Source organism: Pithys albifrons, chromosome 4 (assembly GCF_047495875.1).
Source record: "Pithys albifrons albifrons isolate INPA30051 chromosome 4, PitAlb_v1, whole genome shotgun sequence".
Taxonomy (NCBI): Eukaryota; Metazoa; Chordata; class Aves; order Passeriformes; family Thamnophilidae; genus Pithys; species Pithys albifrons.
Window position 1 is genome coordinate 91,736,160 of NC_092461.1, and position 24,540 is coordinate 91,760,699.

The 24,540-nt window shown below is 40.7% G+C and overlaps 2 protein-coding genes across 5 annotated transcripts in view; one reads left to right on the plus strand and one right to left on the minus strand.

Moving 5' to 3' along the window:
• Window positions 1–7,268, minus strand: part of ERP44 (endoplasmic reticulum protein 44) — a 59,422-nt gene extending 52,154 nt beyond the window's left edge. Inside the window, exon 1 of the mRNA XM_071554971.1 lies at window positions 6,999–7,268. Within this exon, the coding sequence (XP_071411072.1) occupies window positions 6,999–7,055 (57 nt within the window). The 5' untranslated portion in view covers window positions 7,056–7,268. The remainder of the gene's footprint in view (window positions 1–6,998) is intronic.
• A 27-nt stretch (window positions 7,269–7,295) lies between these two features.
• INVS (inversin) overlaps window positions 7,296–24,540 on the plus strand; it is a 95,161-nt gene continuing 77,916 nt past the window's right edge. The window contains exons 1-3 of one of the 4 annotated variants that reach the window (XM_071554967.1): window positions 7,296–7,357; window positions 11,325–11,495; window positions 17,665–17,831. In XM_071554967.1, the coding sequence (XP_071411068.1) occupies window positions 11,390–11,495; window positions 17,665–17,831 (273 nt within the window). In that variant the 5' untranslated portion in view covers window positions 7,296–7,357; window positions 11,325–11,389. The other 3 variants (XM_071554968.1, XM_071554966.1, XM_071554969.1) reach the window with 3 other exon arrangements.

The following is a 24,540-nucleotide window of genomic DNA, read 5'->3' on the forward strand; positions in this document are numbered from 1 at the left end:
CCTCTCCCTCTTCTTTTTCCCTTAGCTGGTTGGGGGGGAGGAGGAACCCTTTTCACTCTGTCCTGAACAAGTTGGCATTTTGCCAGTTCAACCCAGGACAGTTACAGAGACTAATTTTCATTCCAAAAGCCACATCTATCCAGTGCATATGTGGAATAAGTAAATCAATCTGACTGTTTTCTGTAGTGAGGCATTTAGCTCTGTAAATGAGAGGAATACTCTAAATTGCTTGCCTTGACCTTAGCAAGCTTTGAACACAGTGTCTCAAAGTATGCTTAGACCAAATCAGTCATACATGAACTAAATAAGTGAACTATAACGTGAGTGATGCAGCAGCTGAACTGCTGAGCTCAAAGGGCTGTAACCAAAGATACCATGTCCAAGTGGCCTCTAATGGAGTTTTTCCAGATCAATACTGAGCGTAAGGTTTGTCTTTACTCATGACAGAACCATGAAACAGACTGCCCTCTCAGCAGCTTCCCAAGGATATGGAACTGGGTGAAGCAGTTTAGAAGCTAGAGGGGAGACCTGCTATTCAGAGAGATCCCACAACTGTCTGGAGAAATGTCAACTCCAGCAAAGGCAAGTCCTGCATCTCAGGTGGAATAATCACACACAGGCTGGGAGCCATCCAGATAGAAAAACAATTTTGCAGAAAAGGTATTGAGAAGCAAGTGGAAGAGGAGTCAGCAGCATGACCCTTGAAGGAAAGACAACTGCACACTGGGCTGTGTTTGCAAAAGTGTAGCCAGCAGACCAAGGAAAGTGACTCTTCCCCTCCATTTGGCACTTGTGTGACCACATCTGAAGGATTCAGCCCAGCTTTTGGACGGTCTGTACAGGACATTAACATGAGAGTGAAGTCCAGCAGATGGTCATGAAGCTGAGTAGTGACTGGAGAACAGGTTATACAAGGAGAGGCATTTACTCTTTCTTCAGAAGAGGAAGTTATTACTGCTGCTACCAGTGACCTAATCGGAGATTACAGAGAAGGCAGAGCCAGACTCTTCTCAAAGATGCAGTGACAGGACTAGAGGCATTGTACCCAATCTACACCTCCAGACAGATTTTCTCAGAGAAAACTTTCAACAACGTTTTGATCCAACACTAAAATGGGTACCCAGGGAAGTTACAAAACTTCCACCTTGGATATATAGGATGACTGGAAAAATTCCCTCTTAGTCTGGCATTGAGCAGGGAGTAAGACCAGATGATTTTCAGAGGTCCCTTCCCATTTAAATGATCAAACTTCCAGTGCAAATCAAAAACCAGAACTCTACAACTCGATCCTATCAGGTGTATATGGTGAAACTCAACACCACTGTATTAAAGCTTCCTTGCTAAAGCCAGACTAATAGGTCAAGAAAAAAAAGGAAGGAAGAAAACTAGAACACTTTACTACACTAAAAATAGATGAACAGAAGATTTACTGTGTTCAGCAGAAACCTTGTGCTGCATATACAGCTACCTGAGAACCAATTATTGCTGAAGGCATGCACAGAGCACCTCCCTTTAGAGAACCACATATGATGCTGTGTCCTCACTGCTGTCACTATTCCAACCACTATGTGGCCTAAGATACAGACCTCTGCACTTTCCATCTTGCTTTGTGCTGTGGCAGCCAACGAGATAACATTTATGTTCTACCAGCAACACAAAAAGCAGATCTTGTGGACCACTACCAGATTAAAGGGGGTTGTGCAGGCATTTCAAAGCGCTTCCAGGTTTGGGTCATTCCCAGGAAGAGGCGTCAAGTCACAAGAGTTTTTCTGGAGGACACAGTACTGTGACTTTGAACATGCTTTAATGGCATGAATGGCTCTCAGCTTTAAAGGGTGTATTATCAAGGTAGTCAGTTTCTCGTTAAATGCCTCCCTGACATCCGATCCCGTCAGATCTCGGAAGCTCAGCAGGGTCAGCCCCGGATTAGTACTTGGATGGGAGACCTCCTGGGAAATGCCGGGTGCTGTAGGTTCTAGTCCTGAGGACTTCCCTGTCACTGTCCAAGCTCGCTCGGCCGTGGCAGATGAACCTCAGGACTTAAACGGTGGGGCCAGTTCTGCGCACGCTGAGCCTCACCTAAAATCCACTGCGCAGGCTGGAAGGGCACACCCACGTGGGGACAGCCCTTCCCAAATCTTCGTTCGCAAAGCCGAGCCACACACACACACACACAGTTTCTCAGTAGTAGCACATATGAAAATAAGAAAAAATATGGAATTCTTTTACAATATACTTTGTTGCTTTTTGAAAGGCACTTTTTGTAATCACCAGTACATAATTTAATACGGACACAGTCCTACAGCTGGTTTGGAGAAACAAAGCATCCTCAACCAGCAGTGAAAAAAAACATTCTGATGTAGAATTTAGTATAATCATAACTTCACAGAGTAATTCTTAACAATGTAAAAAGAAATATCTGAGAGGCAGTGAATTTAAAAATAAAATTACAGTTAATCAAAATTCTAAAATCTCATTTATTTGTTTTTAATTACACTACATGAAGGGTTGACATTACTAACTGTTTTGAAAAAGAAAATTCCATGTGTTTCTACCAACAGTTAGGATGCTTCCAATGAAGGAAGACATATCAAGGGAGAAAAGGAGGGTAAAAGTAGAACTCTCAGGAGGAATTTTGATCTCACTTCCCTTCCTAATTCTTTATAATGCACTTGTCCTCCTCTACTTCTCAGGGGGCATTTTCTCCAGTTTGGAGAAAATATTCCTTATGCTCTGTTATCTACACCCTATGTTGCTTCTGTTTACATTTCCAAGTGTTCCTGTGTTTCCTCCTCTACATCACTAGAGAAATCACTCTTAAATGGGGTGGAGGAAAACAATGAACAAGTTATTGCTAATGCATCCAAACCCACTCCATTACTGAAGTACTTACTCTTGAATGTACCTCCAGACTCTCTTAAAGAGTTTTTGAAGAAGGGCTGGTCTAAAATTTACAGCATGTCTGTACACTTGCCTTTTGCACGAGACAATTCCCTCCCTTTAAGCAAACAAGTATCTGGAAGCTGTACAAGTGAGGCTTACAAAAGAGCTTGCAAAGTAAACAATTGATCCTCCTGAATAGCATCTTATGATCCTTAAGTCTTTCAAAAGAAATATGTCTGATTAAAACACACAGGATGTGGTAATTCTGCTTTCTTAAAAAGAAATATGAGGACCAGCCTTTTGCTGAAGAAAGCTGTCCTACTAAAAAGCCCAGAAAAAAGCAGCCAACCAAAAAGCAAGGCAGGTTATGGAGGAGGACAGTAAGGATATCAAAAGATACCAAAGAAGTGTGTCACCACAGTGTTCTTCAGCCAGCGGCAACTGCGTCTGACTTCTTACTGTCAATAACTCATTTATACATTTTTCAGCATTGTCCAAGTCTTGTATGAAGAAACAGTTTGGTTTCTTCTCTCTTCCCTTCTGAGCACTTCAAAAAGGAAAATTGCCCATGACATGGCATAGCAAGAAGAATGCAAGACTCCCCTGCTTCCTCTCACCAACCCAGGGCAAGTTCCTCAGTTAACTATCATTTCACTCTTTAGAGACCATGACTGATGACAACTCAGAAGTGCCATGCTACTCTTGGGGGAAACTCCTTTCATTGTATAAGATTGATTAGTCTAAACTTTGCCTGTAACTACAATTTTTGACTAATGCTCAAATTCAGAATAGAATATTTTGAGCAGGATTCCCAATTGTAAGATTTGGGTTTTAACATAAACATGGAGAGAGGCAAATGCACAGAAATATGCTCTGTACATAAATTGTGCAGACTGTTAAACTTCTCTTTGGGCAACTTACTACACATTTAACATTATGCTAAAAGATGTAATTTTATTGTATTTTACTTTCACTGTTTGGGTACTTGGTGTCATATTAGCAAGACATGAAAGGTAGAGGCAGTAAAACAAGAAACAGAAACATTACCCTACAGATTTTTACCCTGTTAGAGAACTTCTCCCTTAATTCCCTTCCCTATCCGTTGGTGGTTTCCTCTTGTCACAGCTGTTGCTCAGGGACACTGTGCATGAGCCTCCCAGGGAAGCAGTGAGCAATACAACGAATGTCTTTCAAACACAGGCAGAAGTACCATGTGCAACAGTGTCTTGTTCCAGAATTTTCTTTATAGGAAGAGTATACCCGACTGCAACTACAGTAAAGCTACAGAATGACTGGTTAGAGCAAAGGCAAGGAACCACACCTTGCCTTAGGGGAGAATGTGATGAGCCACTCTCCCATCAGCATTTATTCCACTGTCTTGAGTTCACCTTAAAGGCCTGTCCTACCCAGCATTAAGCAACATACCTACACAGCAGAAACATCTCAATCATCTACAAGGGCCCCCATGACATTACTATGCATCTCTTATTCTAGTCTTGGAAACAGCTGCACTGTGCCCTGCTGGCCCCTGCACTCAGGCCGTGAGGAAGGGGTCCTGCCAGCCTATACCTCCCCTGTCCCCTCTCCAGTCTCTTTTCACCTTCCAGCAGCCCAGTGTAATGACAAAAGGCTGAAAAGTGGGAAGGACAATGGTTGTGCTGGGACTGGCAGGTATCCCTTTGCACTGCAATCTTCATCCTGTCAACCCAATCTTCAGTGAGACCAGGGAAGAAGAATATTAGTGAGACCCAAGGCCCTTCAAAATTTTAGTGATCTCCTACTGTCAAACTTTCATAGACAAGAGAAATTCTTTTGATACTCATATTGTATCTTTTCTTTTGCAGCATAGAAATATGCTTATCCAAAAGTCTGGAAACGTAAAGAAAATCTGTTGACATCACTATTACTAAGCAAGGCCAGCTTAGTTAGCTGTTTTCACAGCTACATATCATTGTGTATTCTGTTCTAGGAAGCACTGATGTAACACTAACAAGCTCACTATCCACAAAGTATGCCATGCTCAAAGAGGCTCAGCTAGATGGTATATCCTTTGGGTGCAGACCAGAAGGCCAAGATCACAGCTGCACTGCTGGACTGAAGCAACCAGGAACAGTTGGTTAAAAGAAAAACAATGTTATCAAAACTTTAAAGGTAATTTGATACACTTTATCAAAGTCTCCGATAGCAAGATGAAACCAAACAGCAACTTCTACCAAGTTTTTCAGGCATTTTAAAGGAAATGGGTCCTCTCCCACTGCCAGTCTGCTCAGGACAACTTTTCCAAAACTCTTAGTAAGTTTGTTAAAAGGAATGACTCCCTGGCTTGATTCATGTAATCAGACACCTTACAACACAGGGCCATGGCTGATGTGATGCTGAATAGTTATACAGGTAACATTATGAATAATTGCATTTTTTAAAAAACCAACTCTGATCTGTATTCTTAAGGTTTTATGCATACAGTTCTTTTAAGTCACATTAGAAATGGGTTTGAATGGCTCACACACAAAGAAACAGCAAATAACACATGGGTAAGGTTCAGAGCACAGCCATTTCCTACTTTTTATGTTGGCAAACATATCTCTAAGTGATGCATATTATATTAGCATTGATTAACTGTGCTACAAAGAAAGAAAAATGCTTTCATTAACTCATGCCTGCTTTTTCAGACTTGTACTTGCCTTTTTAAATAGCATTTTTAAACAGTACACACTCCTTGGTTTTGCTCATTAGTCTCTGTATTTAAAATAGTGTTGAAAACCAATCTACCACATAAGCAACAATGTCTGAACACACAGATGTCACTAAAAAGTATTAGATTCTTCCTTTAGTCTCTCATATAGTCATATAGTGAGTTTACACACTATAAATAATCATCTATATATAAACGTTTCAAATGTGTTCTTTTCAAACCCTACCAACACATATATTTACTAAGCCTGAAACGACAGCACATTTGTAATAATCTAACCAGAGCTTATCCAGGTAGAAGTTCACATTTCAAAGGGATAATGAGTACTTGTACTGCTCATTAAGTACTTGTCCTCACATTTCTAACCAATTCATACATTAGCAGCTATGTACTCCTCTTGGGACCCCCAAAGCTCTATCTACTTTTATCTCAATTTATTCCTTCATTTTCTGGCCAATTTTTTTCTCTCAAATGCTTAAAATAGCTTGATTAAACACATTAGTATCCTAAGAGAAAAATCCTATTCAAATTTAATCACACAAGTCCCCTGCAGTTCTGCAAGTCACTTGTGCTATGAAAGGCCCAGAATCTGGCCCAATACAACTCTGGAAAAGCAAGGATTAAAAAAAAAAAAAAAAAAAAAAGAGAGAGCACAACACAGCCAACTTATCTCCACAGAGCACACACATCAGTGATTGCGTTTGTGTATGTGCAAAGCCGGAAGGTGGCTTAGGTCATGCATGTAAAGTCAGCCAAAAAAAAATTATATATATATATAAAAAGAAATGCTGTAGTCTGACAACCAAAGATCACAGAATCAATTGGGTTGGAAAGGACCTCTGAGACCATTGAGTTCGACCTATGACCGAACAACAGCATGAGAACCAGACACCGAGTGCCACGTCCAGTCTTTCCTTAAACACCTCTAGGGACGGTGACTCCATCACCTCTCTGGGCAGCTCATTGCAATGTCTAATCACCCCTTCTGTGAAGGAATTCCTCCTGGTGTCCAGCCTGGACCTCCCCTGGCGCAACTCAGGGCTGTGTCCTGCCGTCCTGTCGCTCGCTGCCCGGGAGCAGCGGCCGATCGCGCCTGGCCACAGCCTGTTTTCAGGTGTTGGCAGAGGCTCCGTGACGGCCCTGCCCTCGGGGATCCGGCCCCGATCAGCCGGGGAGGCCGCACCGCCCGCCCGGCCCCTGCCCCGGCCCGGCCCCACCCGGGCGCGCAGCCCATCCCATCGGCCTGGACCACAGCGCCGGGCCTGGCCGGGGCCGCTCCCCGCCCTCCCCGCCGAGCAGGTGCCGCTGGCCGGGGAGCAGCGAGGGCAGAGCCCGAGCCGGGCCCGCCGGCCGCCCCCGCGCCCCATCCCGACCCGGCGCGGGGAAGGGAAGGGCAGGGCAGCGCGGGGCCCGCGGCTCTCACCAGCAGCAGCAGGAGGCAGCCGGGGTCAGGCAGCAGCGGGAAGATGGCGGGTCTCATGGTAGATCGGGAGGGAGCGGGGAGAAGCGCGGCTCCCACTGCCCGCGGCGGCGCCTCCACTTCCCCCCGTCGCCAGGAAACACCCGGGCAAGTTCCACCGCGGGGCCCCGCGCTCCGCCGCGCTCCCGGGGCACGCCGGGACCCGTAGTTCCGGGAAGGGAGGGCGGGAGGAGGGACGGGAGGGAAGGGAGAGGGAAAGGCGAGAGGGAGGAGGGGCAAATCCCAGAACGCACCGGGGCGGCCCGAGGGGCGGAACCGGGGAGGAGGCGGCGGCGGCGCGATGAGAGGCGGGCGGGGAGGAGGTGAGGTAGGGGCGCAGCTGCGGTGCGGGCAGGACCAGGACAGCGGGGCGGGCAGGGAGGGGGGGAGGACAGGACAGGAGGCTGTCACTGCCCGGGCGAGGCAGGGTTAGCGCTTCCCGGCCGAGCGCGGGGGTGTCCCGACACCGCACCCCCTTCCGCTCCGGATGGGATGCTGCGACTCCTTATGTGGCTCCGCTGCCCCGTCCCCGCCTGCCCCGTCCCTGCCAGCCCCCGGCGCTTCCCTGGGATCCCGCCGTGCACCTTCAGCCGCCGGGACTGGTGGCGTGGGTTTGGCCGCAGGGAATTCGAGGAGGGGTGTTCGGGCGCCGTGCGCGCTGTGGTGTTCGTGTCCTCGGAGTTTGGGAAGCAACTTTCCTCCTTTTGGAAGTCTGTGTGTGAGTCGGCAGGGGGCTGGTGGGAGGGATGGGAAACTTCAGCTAAAGTGGAGCGTCATTGTTGGTGATTATCCTTTGGCGCTTCAACACGTTTGCGCTGTCAATTCTAAAGGCTGAAAGTTGAGAACGCTCTAAATTCGGGGCTTTGCCCTCTTCCAGTAAAACTTTAGTCCTTACAGAATACACACATGCTCTGGGACCTTGCAGAGCTGTCTCAGAACGATCATGGAAAGCTTTGCATTTGTCATATTTCCAGTACATTCACGAGTGTAAGGAGGGAAACGAGGCGGAACGCCATTGCAAAGAGAGCCCTTTGCATCAGCTTTTTCCAAGTCAAGCCTGGCTCTGTTTCAGAGAAAGCCTGACAGGCTCCGGCTTTATGCGTGACCCTGCAAAAACCTTGTGGCCAGTCAGTTTTGTGAGCTGACCCGCCCCCACCCCATATATATTATATTTGTATAAACCCACAGATCATGTAGGGTTTTTACAGTCTGAAGTTGAAACTTGGCTTTTATCATTTCTGCTATGTGTTGTGTATTGTATGGCCAGACTTCGCGAACGAAGCTTTGGGCAGGGCTCTCCCCACGTGGGTGTGCCCTTCCAGCCTGCACAGTGGATTTTTTAGGTCAGGCACAGAGTGCGCAGAACTGGCCCCACCGTTTAACTCCTAAGGATCCATTTGCCACGGGCGAGCAAACTTGGAGAGTGACAGTGAAGTCCTCGGGACTGTCACAACACCCGGTACTAACCGGGGCTGACCCTGCTGAGCATCCGAGATCTGACGGGATCGGATGGCAGGGAGACATTGAACTGCCAGGGGACGGTCCCCACTGAGACTAGAACTCAAGTCCTTGGGATTCGGAGTCCAGAGTGCTCTCCTTTACACCACGGGACCGCCCCCTATTTCTGCTATGACTACCTTAAGAATTTGTGCTCTTCAATCATTAGAATGAGTGTCTTATCTTCTGAATTAACTCACATCTGAAAGATCTTTGATATTTTTTCACAGCTTTTTCTTCACGTGGAAACTGTATCAATAAAATTTGATGGAGTGATTGTGTTTAAATTTTAACAACTTTTTCTTTTGCTGAATAGAAAAATTATGTAATTCTAATTATCTGTGTAATGCAAAGTAAACTTCCTGTATTTTGGTGTGAAATTTCCCATACCTGAAAAAGTCTTGGTGTCCGTATGAATGTCCTTTCATTTCACGTGACTTGACAAGGCTAATACTTTTCTACATGTTAGCTTAAAGAAGAAAAGTAAATTATTTACCTGATTCTGGTAATATGATATATATTACAGATAATGTAAGTCATGTAACTTTTTATGAGCAGATCTTGTACTTATTTCTTGATTTTTATTGAATAAATGCCTCATTTTTTGTTAATGAGGATCTTTATAAAACAAGTCTTCGAGATAGCAATTAATTTGTTTCTCATATACATGAGAGAAATATCTGAGGAAATTCACACATTTCCCTTTTATAGTTTCTCTTAGTATTTCAGAACTTCTCTGATGCAGAATTAGCTCTTTCAATGGAGTTATGATGCTGTACTGGGAATTGCTGCAGAGATAATAGATGGCTTCTCTTATCTTTATGATTACTGTCACTTTATGCAGATGCAGCTGTTGTTTGCATCTGAAAACTGTGAACATCTTTTGTTACCAATTTTTTTCTGCATGCAGTCTATGTTATGTAAAAGTTACTGTTGATATAAACAGGATGCTTTTGGTGTTTTACTAAGTTCATTGGCATTTTCTGAATTTTACACTGCTGCCCCTGGATGTCTCATATTTTAGTTTATTTGTTTGTGGAAAGGTAAAATGTAAAGAATATGTAGGAACTAGTTAGTAAAGTCCCCTGGAAAAGGCTCTTGAAGGTGCTGAGGTCCATCGGTGCTGGTCACTTTTTAAGAGCCATCTTAGAGCATGTGATTCCAAAATGTTGGAAATGAAGCAGATGAGGCTGAAGGCTGGCTTGGCTAAGCAGGAATCTTTTTGTGGAGCTAAGGCATAAAAAGAAGTGGAAGCAAAGTCAGGTGGCACAGAAGAAATTCAGAAATGCTCCTTGCCACTGTAGGACAAAATTTACGTGGCCAAAGCTCAACTGAAGTTGAAGCTGGCCAGAAATGTGGAGGGCAATAGGAGGAATTTTTTTAAATACATGAATAGCAAAAGGTGGCGCAAGAAACAAAATCAGCCCATTACAGGATGAAGATGGTCACCTCACAGTTGGGGACAGAGACAAGACAGGGATGTTGAACACTTCCTTTGTTGTTCAGCACCAATGACAGGCTAAGAGGGATTGGAAGGGATACTAAGCAAGTTTGCTGACGATGCTAAATTGAGAGGAGCTGTTGACTCCCTTGAATGCAGGGAGTCCCTGCAGAGAGACTCAACAGATTAGAGGACTGGGCAATCACCAGCTGTATGAAGTTCAAGAAGGGGAAGTGCTGGATTCTGTACGAGGGATGGGACAACCTTGGATGTACATACGGACTGGGGAATGAGATGTTAGAAGGCAGAGCCATGGAAAGGGCCCTGGGAGTCATGATCGATGGCAAGTTGAATATGAGTCGGCAGTGCCCTGGCAGCCAGGAGGGACACCCGTGTCCTGGGGGCATCAGGCACAGCATCGCCCGGGGGATTGTCCTGCTCTGCTCTGCACTGGGGCAGCCTCACCTTGAATATTGTGTGCAGTGTTGGGCACCACAATATAGGAAAGGTATTAAGCTGTTAGAGAGTGTCCAAAGGAGGGCAGTGAAGATGGTGAAGGGCCTTGAGGGGAAGCCGTATGAGGAGCAGATGAGGGCACTTGGTGTGTTCAGCCTGGAGGAGACTGAGGGGAGACCTCATTGCAGACCAACTGCCTCGTGAGGGGAGGAGGAGGGGAAGGCACTGATCTCTTCTCTGTGGTGACCAGTGACAGAACTCAAGGAAATGGCCTGAAGTTGTGTCAGAAGAAGTTTAGGTTGGCTGTTAGAAAAAGGTTCTTCATCCCCAGGGTGATTGGGCACTGAACAGGCTCCCCAGGGAAATGGTCGCAATACCAAACCTGACAGAGTTCAAGAAGTGTTTGCACAATACTCTCAGGCGCATGGTGTGATTCTTAGGGATGCTCCTGTACAAAGCCAGGAGCTGCGCTTCAAAGATCCCAACTTCCAGGTCAGCATATTCTGTGTTCTATACTGGAGCATTGTAACAAGTTGATACATGATAACAAACTTCATTGGGTACTGAATTGAAGCGTTAAGTGGCAATACTCTGAAGAACAGTCTCTTGGGTTTGTAGTTAAGCATTACCCTATTTGCAGACTTTTGCAAAGCTTATTGACTGAAATTGATGTTTAAAACAATGAAACTGCAATATATATGTGTGTATGTTCTTAATGTATCTTTTTTTCCTGGTGAATTTTAGCTAGAGTTAGATTTAATCCACAGATAAGTAACATGTTTGTTCTTTTTGGTTTTAACTGAACAGTTTATTCTCTTTAGCATTGTTTGAGTCATTTTAATGGCTCATTGTAAAATTAATTCTGTTTTATTGTTGTGGTTTTGGTTTTTTCCTAGAACTGAATTCCTGCAAAAGATGGTGGTGGTGCAGTTCTGACCTATGGTTAATACCTTGAAAGAGTATGAATATTTCAGCAAACTGCCTCTTCAGTGGTTCCTCATTAGCTTCTGAAGTGCATGCTGCTGCTGTTAATGGAGATAAGAGTACCCTCCAAAAGCTAATAGCAGGTAAATGTTTTCATTGTAGGTATGTTTGGATTACTTTAGAACTGAAGCTTTTTGGTTTTGACTTACAGCTCTGATCTTTAAGATATGTTCTAATTTCTTGATTATATGTATTTCTAGAATAAATGTAGTCCTCAAAATAGGACTGATTTTTCTTACTTCTTATTACCTATTGCCTTTGATTGCTACTTCTGTGTGAAGTCAAATAGAAAGTTGGTGATACAACTAGAAGAGTTATTCAGAACTCTTCTTTCGGGGAATTTGAAATTTTGGAAATGTGCTTTGTGCTGAAATTTGGCTGCACATCCTTATTTTTGTCATTGTTTTTGTGGGAAATTTAATAAACTTGTGTATATAGGTAATTTATTATGGTTAGTGAAGTCTTGTCAATGCAGAGTATTTCTGAACAAAATAAGCCAGCCCTTTTCATTACCTTGATTTTGATGGTCTGACAATATTTCTCAACACCAACTAAAGGCAGAGAGATTGTCTAGTCTTATTGAACCTGAAGTAAAAAAAAAAAATCCATCCATAAAAAAGTCCAGGATTTTGCCTTACCTGTCCAGGAATGGTATGTCCAGATTAATAGTTTTCAAAAGCAGTATATATACCATGTTCCAAAAACACTCTTGCATATGTTTGGAAGACTGCCATGTGATAGGTGAAGAATTTAATTTTTCAGAGTTTCTGATTAAATGCAATTCCACCTGATACTGTAGAAGTTTTATTTGCTCAGCCTTTTTTGGAAAATCCTATTCCTTGAGCTTGGTAAGGGCAAAGGTCTGAGTCTGTATTTATGCAATTAGCTGTCAGTTTTAATGGTTGTAAAGAATTTAATGGTAATTGCATTAAATCAGCAGCTAAGTTTCTTTATGTGTCTTCTGCTGATCTGTGTTGAAGGCATGATAGTAAGCTGTGTGGATCTGTTATCTAAACTGTATAGAAAGCAGTAAGTGACTTTCCTTAACAAGTTCTATCTAATTTTCTCAAGTGATAACTAGAAGTGATTTGACTCAAACGTGAGCAAATTTGAGGGAACTGACTTTACAGGAGCTCCACTGGTGGAAACAGATATTTTTGTTGGGCCTTCAACTTGATTTTGTCATATGATGGCTCAAACATGTGCTGTTTGCATTTAATACTATCTATTCATTCTTTCGTAGGACATTTTATAAACAGCAGATGAGCAGCTGATATGGAGATGCTTCTAGAAATCTGTGGGATCCAACCACAAAGTAGCTTTAAATACCTGGGTTTAAAAAAAACCCCTTCTGCCTGCATGTGGAGGTGGGAAAAAAATCTGAGCTTTCAAGTCTTGGCTAACACTCAGAAGCAACAGAGAGTTTTTGCTAACTTCAGTTTCTTTTTATTAATCTCACAGCCAAAAGATGTATTTTTCAAAACACAGAGGAAAATAAGTACCTTTTTTGTGTTGGTGGTACATCTTGTCAAATATACCACAAACCAACCACTAGAATCAGATAAGAAAATCACTCTTATGATGATCATGCAGCAACAAAGTGAAAATGCTGTGTTTTATTTTTACATGGGAGGGAGAACTGCAGAATCCTTGCAGCCTTTGCTATAATAGCAAAATTTGGCTTTTCTGCTTTGCTGTGTTTTGACAGGATATGACACAGACCTTACTTTTGCCAGAATAGGACCAAAAAAAAAAGTAAAAAATATTGCCTAGCAGAAGAAGAATGCATCAGAGTAATATTTTTAGCTGTTTACCAGTCACTGTTGGAAGTATAACTTGATGCCAGAAGCAAATTGAGCAATTGGTGCTATTCACTGAATTTTATGACTGCACTTAACAGCAGCAACTAGTTCAGGACAGTACTTCAGTGTTATGTGTGCTGTATATTCTTGATTGCTTAACAGCATTTTCCTAACAGAGCCAAGCATTGCATCTTGGTTATGTAGGAGTGGTATATGCAGCAACATAAAGTCTAGCTTTCTCCTTTTTTTAGGGAGGGCTTTTTAATCTCTAGATTTGCTATTACTTTCTTCTTTGTGTTTTCCCTATTCAGTTATTGACATAGGAGGGGCCTGGAGGCTTGGCTAAACAGTCTCTTAGAGCAGCCCCTCTCACCTGTTATGCAATTTTTCTGTCTCCCATCTGTAGCTTGATGGACTGTGTGTGACTGTATAGAAACATGTACATTGTATTCCTGTATAATTATAAGTATGGATGGATTTTAAAGGAACAGGTGTTTGAAATAATACTGAGTGTTCTGGGTACTGTGTTCCTTTTGGCATCCTGTGCTGGGAAGAGGCACAGACAGAATCAAAGGTAAGTAGAAAATTTCTTTAGATAAAGAGGGCTTTGGAACAAAGTGTCTCCATGTGTTAACCCCTGCTGGTGCTAAATTACAGGACTTTTTAAACAGCCAGTGAGTTAAATGACACGAAGTACACTACATGCCAAGTGTTAATGGTATAACAAGTATAATAAAAGTGTGCTAATTGTTTGCATTGCATTGCCTGAATTATCTCATACTGTATCACATTGCTTCAGAATTGTATGTTGTCAGGCTCTGGGGAATGCTCACAGTATTTTCTTTCCTGTGTTTTATCCAACACCAAACATGTCTTTAATTAACAGTTCTTCAGTGCTAAAACCCATTTGTGTGATTTTAATCCTAGGAAAAAAAGGAGCAAAAGTTAATTTTGTGTTTGGAGGATCATTTTCCATTTAACACTTCTATGCAGAGTTTTGGTTAGATGCCTCTCATTGTTTTAATTGTTTATAAGAACACAATTATGTTTATAATAGTCATTATACTGAAGTGTCTATTCAGTCCAACTCCTCGTTCTAAAACCCTTATCATGCATTTCTTGCATACAAATGCTTCTAAATCTCTGATGTGATGTTTCATTGTAAATGTTAACTAAATTATGAGTTGCAAATATTCACGTGCATGCTATTGTTTAATTCTCCTCTCTGATTCTCTCTTCCCTATTCTGCAATATGGGAGGTTGAATAAAACTCAGATCAGATATTGCAGAAAGCAAGATACTTGCAAGTGACAAGCGATGGTTTGTCTTTTAATAATAAAACATCCTCCTGCTGCCCTTTCTCTAATATGATTGCTTGCACAGAGGGCAAGAAAATGATGAGGCATGAATATGAGAGTTAAATTTTGGAACTGGACCACCTGATTCCATCGTGTTCATGACCTCAGTTGGCAACAAGCTTATGGAATGCATATTCTAGTGGTATTGGGACTTTGATTCTGAAAGGGGAGGTATCAAACAAAATTCCTGTCTTTAGGTATGTGAAGAGAGTTTATTTTTACCAAAGCACATTTTATGTACAATAATCTGTACCTAAACTTTCGAAGGCTACCTGTGCTTTCTTAACTGCAGAAAATAATAATCTGTTGCAGCTGTGAAGTCCACAAGAGATTGTGGTTAGTGAATTTCGTAAGCTTAATCCCCCTTAGCACCTGATAGTGATAGAGTAGCTCCTGGTCCTTGTTCTGTCTCTCAGCCTGAGCACAGAGATACCCTATTAGGGAAATGGCCACAGGACTTTAACCATTCTACGGGCCTTACAGTGTCTTGTAAGCAAAAGGAATAATGACAAGAAAAAACCTACTGCTAGCTGAAAACGGTTTCTTTACCTTAAAAACCAGAGCAGGAGCTTCAGGCAAATTACTGGCAGCAAGTTTTGAAGGTCTTGATCATTTTTCACTCAAACCGTGTGTAGTCATGAAAACTTCTTGTCATCAGCTACATCACTTTTTAGGAGTTGTAGATGTTTGTTGCTCTATTTAGTTGAGTTGTATTTGAGTTTTAGGCCAGTTTTGCTTGTCTAGACTTTACTAATTTCTTTCTTTTGGTATCTACATTTTTTATATGCTCTAACATAGAAAGGGAACTGAAATTTTAGGGAGAGGTTCTGTTTTTGCATGCTGCAGATTTAAGAACAAATGTTACCTGAGCATGAGCAATGTGCATGTGTCTTGTTGGGAGAAATGAATGCTACTGTATTTCTTTTAAAATTCTATTCGAGTGTGCAAGTCAGCTTCAACAAATTTAAGACACTGTTGAGGCTCTGTTAACACTGAGCAGTGAAATGTGCTTTATTGATGTCTAAATTGCCATGTTGAACTAATACTGAAAGAGCACCTGACTGTACTTAGCTAATTAGAGAAACTGGCTTGTAGGCTGAGAGCAGTGACATGTTAAATTGTGCTTTGGACTTCAGTATCTGTGTGTTGCTTCACAGGGCTGCAGGGTTGATCATAACCAGCTTTGATTTTTCTGTACTGTGCTCTGTTGAATGGAAAAAGCATTTATTCTTAGCTAAAATACTGAGGTGTAAGGCAGCTTCATGATGGGTACCTATAACTTTTTTAATACTTTTTTATGATAGTAGAGGAAAGAATTATCTTGAAACTGCATCCAATTTGCAATGAAATTTTAATACTGTGGAATGCAAGTCTAGCAAATGGTTTTACAAGGTAAGGAAAATAAACAATTTTGGATTCCCCTGTTTAACTTAATGTTGCATTTTGAATTATTTCCTAATGAGCATGGAATTAACTATTAAGTAGAATGAAAACAGTTCCTATGAAGAATCTAAAAATATGTTAAAGTCCTTGCTTGCAGCGTGAAGTGAATGCAAAACCTTTTCTTAACAAAAGAAAAGGTCTAGGGAAGCCAAAAGGAAGCAAGCAGGCTAAATAGCAGCATGAAGGTGGATATTAAAAAGCAAAATGTCCAAAAAGCAGCCTGTGTCTGAGGAAGGTACATGCAGGCCAGTAAAACTTCATTCTGTTTGGGGTTTTTTTAAAGTAATTTGCTCAAGACATGGAAGTTAGTGATAAAATTAGTAAAACTAGTGGATTGGCAAGGTGAAGTAACAGTCACAGAAGACAAGGCCATGGGTGAAGAACAAAAAGGATTTTTCCATACTTATGCCACAGAGGAGTTTAAAAATGTTCTTAATCTGCTTTTTTGCAGAGCAGAAAGAATTTTCTCAATGTAAAACACAATTTCAAGGCAAGAGAAACTGTTACAGAATGAATCATGTGATTGACATGGCATTCACTCTAGTTTTAAAAGAACTAAGAAATGGAGCGAGTGAATGATTGCTCCAACTGGCAATGTCCTACTTAACAGTGTTTTTTGTTAGAAGCTTGATTGGTAGGGAATGAATTTTAATTCTTGATATTTCCCTTGATTCATATTTAATCTGCTGGATTCTTTTGCGGGGTAAATCAATAGAAATTATAATTAAGACTACAATTACTGGATATGTAGATAAGTATAATAAGCTGGGGGAGAGCAAAGACTGTGCTTGTAAAGAAGTATTCCTTTGCTGGAGTGCTTATGAAACATCAACAGTCATGCAGACAAAGGAATAATTAAAAAGCAAGACTACCTGTAAAATTCAATATTGCTTGAGTCATTGTAGACAACATTGCTATGTGGGAAATCTGGAGAGTTGAGATGGATAAGATAATTGATATACATGAAGTTAAAGGTGCAAGTCTTTGTGTGGTGACTTGATAGAAATAGGAAACTTTATAATGAAACTGGTTCGTTTGGGGTTTTTTTGACCGTGAATAATAATAGTGGTAGGATGTCAGACTTCTTATTCAGCTTAATTATTGCCTTACTAACCTTATCAATTCAAGAAAGCTTGTGAAGTATTTTAGTAGTTTCCATATTGTAAGGCACCATGAAGTAAATAATGGTATTGAGGTAATATTGACGTTTATGCTTTTAAAATAAACATTGCTTTGAGTAGACTTCAAGGCTTGTTTTAGTTACAGTCGTTACAGGTTTCAGAGGGACTTTTTTGGTTATGTCCTGTTGATATTTTTTAAACATATCTTTGCAGCCAAGATCTCTGAAATGATTTAAAAATTATTTATAACTATGCCACTGCAGAATGCTAATGGTGGTAGGTGTATTTATGACACTAATGTTTTCTAAATGTACTTTTTTCTGTGAATACATTTTGCAATGTTCTGCAAATGTCAGTAACTGAGTTTATCAAGTACTCCATTGTTTAGTTCACCTTGATCATATTGTAATAAGATACCTCCTGGTCATATATAATAAGCTACTTTTTTAATAATAAAGTACTACTTCTAGTTAGATACTAATAGACTTAACTGTTTTAAGTCAACTTTTGGTTTGTTTTTGGCTTTAGGAAACTCTGAGCTGAAGGATAAAGAGGACCAGTTTGGAAGGACTCCCCTTATGTACTGTGTGCTGGCTGACAGGCTGGACTGTGCAGAGGCACTGCTGAAGGCTGGGGCTGATGTGAACAGAGCGGATCGGAGCCGGAGAACTGCTCTCCATCTTGCTGCACAGAAGGTAATTTCCTCAGAAGTGCTCAGCCATTATGTAAACTTACAGCTTTCCCAACAGGTGTGAGGTGGGTTAACCCTGGCTGGACACTAGATACCTATCAAAGCCACTCTACCATTCCCCTCCTCAGCTCAACAGGAGAGAGAAAATATAACAAAAGACCAATGGGCTGAGATAAGGGCAGGGAGAAATCCCTCTCCAGTTATTGTCATGCGGAAAACAAACTCGACTTGAGAAAAATGGATTTAATTTATTACCAATTAAATGAGAGTAGCATAATGAGAAAAAACCCCAAATCTTAAAAATATCTTCCCCGCACCCTTCCCTTTTTTCTGGGCTAACTTCACTCCTGAATTCTCTACCTCATCCTGCAACTGGCAGTGTGGGGGGACCGGGAATAGGGTTTGTGGTCAGTTCATCACATGTTATAAATCTCTGGAGGGTTATTTTGTATTTTTAATGGCCTTACTCAGTGTGTTTGTAGATGTCTGTGGAGACAGTATAAGGCATTGCTGTTTTAAGAATTTGTGCTTTCTAGGAAAAGTAGTCCTTGTCTATTTTGGGATAGCCAGTTGTAAGTAAAGACTAAATTTTGTACACTGATAGTCTTTAGGATGTTACCATTATTTTCAGTGGATATAAGACCAAACACTGTTAATTATTAGTGTTGTGTTTGAGAATTTGTATATTCTTGGGATATGGATATGGAATACCAAGTAATTTTCAGGTTCAGAAGGGAGATACATTACTGTCTATTTTTCCTTCTATAAGCTTGGTCTATAACACTATTCCGTTACATTGCTCCAGTGAAGAAGTGCTCAACGAATTGTGCAACAATAAAATAAAAGGTAGTTTAAAGTATAGCTTCAGAGCTGCAACAACTTTGTGTTTGTTTAGGGAGAGGGGAAGTGTCTGCAGTCATAGGAGAATGAGCAAACTGCTGATGGGAGAAGATAAAACAAAAAAAAGGGGAGGGTGAGTTTGGCTAGCTAACCAAGACATTTGAGGTCATAAACTGTGAAAAAGACTCCCCAGAGAAGGTTAAAAAGTCAAACTGAAAAGAACAGGCTTTTATTTACTATTTAGTTTGTATAGTATGTTTAAAGCTGTAACTGCTCAAAAATTAGAGTTATTTTGGCTGTGTAAGCTATGTCACTTGGTACCAGTCAGGGTGCCTGCCATGATTTTTGTAGCAAACCATTTCAGTTTATAATATCTTGTCACCTGTTCATAATTGTAAGGGAGCAATTAAATAAAGAACCGCTTGGGAAGATGATAATAAGGTGATATTCTCCAGGAAGTCTGTTATGGGAGTCCATAGGGGCTGTGTGGTCTGTTACTGCATCCATTTTTGGCAGATGAAGAGTTCATGTAATATTTTAAACCTACAAGTTCCTTAGGTAAAAATGTTGAAATACTATTGTTTAACATACTAATGTTAAAAATTATTAAAAACTAGTGTGAATGCATTCTTGAAATGTGTAATAACACACAACATTACTTGTCTGACATCATCATTAGCTACATATAGTAGGTTGTAGTTGACTTGAAATAGGCAAATTCATCTATGTGGTTACATGCACTACACCCTGATGAAATATTTCAGTCATCATCATAACCTTGTTCCCACTGTACCAGGGTTAACTTTGTGTTTCTAAGTGACCAACTTACTGTGAATGTTGCTGTTTCAAAGATAGGTATTTCATAAACATGGCAGTGTCAGAGGCTTTAAAAATTGCTGTAACATACTCTGCTTGCCTGGTGCTCATACAGGCTTTTTGATTTTATGATGTGATAGACACTAGAACATTTTAATCACATTAAAAACTTTGTATTAAAAATTTCATTTTCTCCACGTTTTTAAAATACATGTTAGTATATTAAAACAGTATCAATTTTTCTTTAAATCTTTGACTGTTCATGTTGTGGATATTTATACTGCAGAAGTTCAAGGCAAGAGATGTTTTGCCTTTAGCATAATATCCATTGACTGCACATGCTCTCCTTTTCCTTTATGCCTTGGTGCAGTCCTGAAAGTGCAGTTTGTAGCATGGGCTACTTGGACTATCTTAGATGTATTTTCAGTTGACAGTGCAGATGAAAAAGAAGGTACTGCTGTTTTAGCAGTAGATTTTATGTAGTCACATGCTTACTGTGTAATGTACTAGATAGATGTGATTCACCCCACAGCCTGGTAAGTGCTTGTAGCATCGTAGTACTGGGGGGCAGAAATTGGTCTGGAAACACTCCTTGCAACAGCTTTTAATTTGCCTCACTTAGCTGTACTGTAAAATTGTGTTCTGTGGCTTCTGAGCAGTTACTTGCTCTTGATATCAGCCTATGAAATTAGCATTTCATGTGTGTAAAATTTTGTCTTTAGTCTTTCCATTTTAACATATTAAGATCTGCATTTCTGTCATGAATGCCTTCTGCACGATAGATAAAATTAAAATTCCAAACAACTTCATGATTCATGACATTTTGGATATTTAAATGTTTTTGATGTTTGGGATCCTGGCCTGTATCAAAAATAGCATGGCCAGCAGGACCAGGGCAGTGACCCTTCCCCTGTACTCTGCATTGGTGAGGCCACACCTTGAGTATTGTGTTCAATTCTGGGCCCCTCAGTTCAGAAAGGATATTGAGGTGCTGGAGCGGGTCCAGAGAAGAGCAACAAGGCTGGTGAAGGGACTGGAGCACAAGCCCTATGGGGAGAGGCTGAGGGAGCTGGGGTTGTTTAGCCTGGAGAAGAGGAGGCTCAGAGGTGACCTCATCACTGTCTATAACTACCTGAAGGGAAGTTCTAGCCAGGTGGGGGTTGGTCTCTTCTCCCAGGCACTCAGCAATAGGACAAGGGGGCACGGGCCCAAGCTCTGCCAGGGGAAATTTAAGTTGGAGATCAGAAAAAAATTCTTTCCAGAGAGAGCAATCAGGCATTGGAATGGGCTGCCCAGAGAGGTGGTGGATTCACCATCCCTGGAGATTTTTAAACTGAGATTGGCCGTGGCACTGAGTGCCATGATCTAGTAAATGGACTGGAGTTGGAGCAAGGGTTGGACTTGATGATCTCGGAGTTCTTTTCCAACCCAATCGATTCTATGATTCTATAACACTTTTGGTTTATATTGTAATTTTTTTTTCCCAAAGTAAAAGAAAAATTCCTCAGTAACCAGTACTGACTTTCAGATAAAAAAAGAAGCATGCTGAGAACACCCATTTCCAAAGTTGTGTGGTCAGTGTTGGTTAATCATGAATCTACATATTTACCAGGGCCACTGTATAGATTTGGTTGTCTTCAAGCTTGTTGGTCAGTTACTGTCCTTTGCTTCATCAAAAACATATTCACATGACTTTATAAACTTCCATTAAGTTGTAGTCACAAACATATGTTGTTTAGAAGGACAGTGCCTGGAGATTCAGATTCCTAAATTGCTCTTCCATTGCATCCCAGTTTTCATTTTCATTGGACAGAGAAGATTTACAGACCTTTACATGCAGCCAGTGAAGAGGTGGGAAAGACATGATGTTCCTTTCCACAGATGATGATAGTAAAGCAGATGGAGGTAAAATGAAGTAAGGTTTCCTGAGTCAAAAATTTCCTCTCGGTACTAGGATTGCTTTTGCCATTTTTTGCTGTCTCTTGAGAGAGCTTTTGGAACACCTTACTCATCAGATCACAGCAGACAGACATCCTGAGGGCTAGAGTTTGTTGACAGAATATTTGAGACTTTAGGTCATCATTCTACAGGCTCCCTTTACATGTCCCTTTGCACTTGTTCCTCTGAAACAGTCTTGCAATGGATTTGACAAAAAATGATCTCTGTTGTCTTTGTGAGCCACAGAACTGTCTCAGAGACAAAGAATTTGTGAGCAAATACTCTTCTAATGCCAAACAGAAACATGATTTAGCCATCTTGGACTGAAGGAAGCTGAATGTCTTCATTCATGTGATTGGATTCAAGATGGTGTCTCTCCCATGAGTAAACTTGGTTATCATAAGAAAAATTTGTTTCATTCTTTACAGGGTGAGCTGAAACTGTTCCTATATTTCTGTCTGGAGACTTCACTGTAAGAGAACTGTCAGTTCATGTCTTTTAAGTCCTAGTAAAATAGCTTGTGGGGTTTTTTAATCCCTATAATAGAACAAACATTCAGAAATGTGACATTGACCTGAATTCAGTCATAAATCATCACTGTTAAGTAAAATGAATTAGAACTCCAATTTCCTTTCTTCTCTAGGATGGATTTATGATTGGATAGGACTTAACTGTAACCTCATTCCATTAACACTTGCATCACTAGTTTCTGACTACACCTGTGAGTTAAAACCTTGGTGAGTGTGTGTGTATACATACACATATGTATGTACCAGCTCTCTGTTATATTTTATTTTTATTTTTAACTTCCACTTCTCTACAGGTTTTATACTTACAGGTATTGTCTACAGAACAGCAGGCAGCTTTTGCTTCTGCCATGTTTGTTAGTACTGTTTGCCTGAGGAGTTTATGCTGTAAAAGCAATTCTTACAGTCCTTCAAAATACTAACAATTGCATCCAGTGTTCAAGATGCAAATTCTTATTTTTTCATAACAGTTTTCTTCCTAAATGATAGGTAAAGATTTCAGCACTACCCATATGGTCATACAAGACATTATCTGATGTGGTAATCCCGCAGTAGTTCCTTCAGCCCTCTTTTTTTCCCAATGGCAGATCTATCACTTTTTAAGTAGTTACTTTATTACTTTAATTTGTTGTTATTTAAGTTGTTACTTTGTGTAGTTGATCTCTGGGGTATTCTTATATTCTCTACCAAAAAAATTTCTGATAGCACAGCTAGACAGACTGACCCATGCTATTTATGTTGCTTCAGTTCCAAGGGTTTCAGTGTTGGGTAAGAGCTGAAGGAGATATGAAGATCTCAGTACCCTGGTCTAGTGCAGTTGAATAACCAGGTCATATTTACCAGTTAATGAGGCAACTTAAGGAAACACAAAGTTGCTGTGTCATCCTTGTGTTGCCATGATTCCTTGAGATGGCTTGTGTCACTGGGGCATGTCTGCAAAGCAGTCATTGCCTGCAAAGCTGTGTCAGGGTCTCATCTGTTCTCATCTTAACAAAAGGTCCTTGTAATCTCCCTGTCTCAGACTTCATTAATGACATTCTGGACTATTTACAATAAGTAGGGCTGAGGAGGTTCCCTTACTTATTGGTCCATTTGAACATTGGTAAACCTGAGCATTCTCACACCTTTCTTTGAAATTAGTAAGGTGTGGTCAAAAATTTCAGCTTGAAATAGCAATGCTTTTGGAAAAAAAATCTGTGGTTATATGTGGTCATATTAATGTGATAACTTTTGATAAGTGGTTGCTTAATGCTAATAATCATGTTCTTAATGATAAGTCTTCTGTTTAATGATAGGCATCCTTTGTATTACAGCTTTTAAGCTTTATGCATCTCTTGGTGTAAAAAAGATTTTAAGCATGAATGAAGAGCTAGAAGTGGAACTGTTTGCTTAAATGTAACAAATACATCTTTATCTTGATGGAAAATACTCAACATATAGCACAATGCAATGTGAGATGATAGGCTGAGAGTAATCTTATGTAACTGAAAATTTACCTTAGACATCAACATCTAAGCTAGTCATTGCTTAGACAGATAACAAACTTAATGCAATTGAAGGTTCAGTCCATTCACCCTAGAGATGAGTACCTTAGAATACACTAACTAGCTCATTCTTCCTTTTACACATCTGACTAATGTAGGTTTTCATGTTGTCAGTGTCTAAATTGTGAAAAATTAATCTCACAAGGCATACATTTTTTAGCAACTCATCATTTTCCAATTGTCCTTGACAAGATCTTTCATAGCCTGTCTTTTTCCTTGTCAGCCTTATGATGGAGATGCTTCAGTCTTTGTAGGCAGAAGGCCATGTAAGTGAAGTTAGCTGGCTTTTCTTTTTGGATTTTCTTCTGTTACACTGTTTTACTCTCTTTTCAAGTGGACAGGTCTCCCGAGCAACTTTGAAAGGGTGCACACCCTTAAAAAAAAGAAAAGAAAAGAAGGAGAGGTCAAGTCATTAACTCCAGGAAAATTTAGATTAAAAAGCAATTAAACTAAAAAGACCTCAAAAATCCAAACCCACCAGAAAATGACACAAATTATTGCAGTACTGCCCTGTGAAAATTACCATGGGAGTTTTAGAGGATGGTTGTGACTTCCTGAACACAGATATAATTTACTGGGAGCTGAAACAGTGACTGATTGCAACAGAAGTAGAATCATTAGCATAATTTACTAGTGATTTCACATTGAGGAATTGCCGTGCTATGTGGGTACAGATTGTTTAAACTGGTAGAACTTAGATTATTGTGGAATAACCATACTGTGGAGACAGATATGAGTACTGGGATCACAGTTGAACTATAGGCATTCATTTCCACTTGTAAGCATTCTGGTAGCAATTTGCTTCTAGTGTTAAATTGCAAGTTGCTCAAACACCCACATGTGATACTTGTGAATGGAAATGTTGCTACATACTCAAATTACCTGTATATGTTTTGTCATTTATTTTTCATGGTGTAATTCCAGTTTAATTTAAGGAAAAACAACACACCTGCTTCTTTCAGAGTTCCTCACAGAAGTTGCTCACTTATTAGCAATCTGTTTATTCTGAGGAGTAATCTACCTGAATCTCCCTGAATACCTGAGGCAC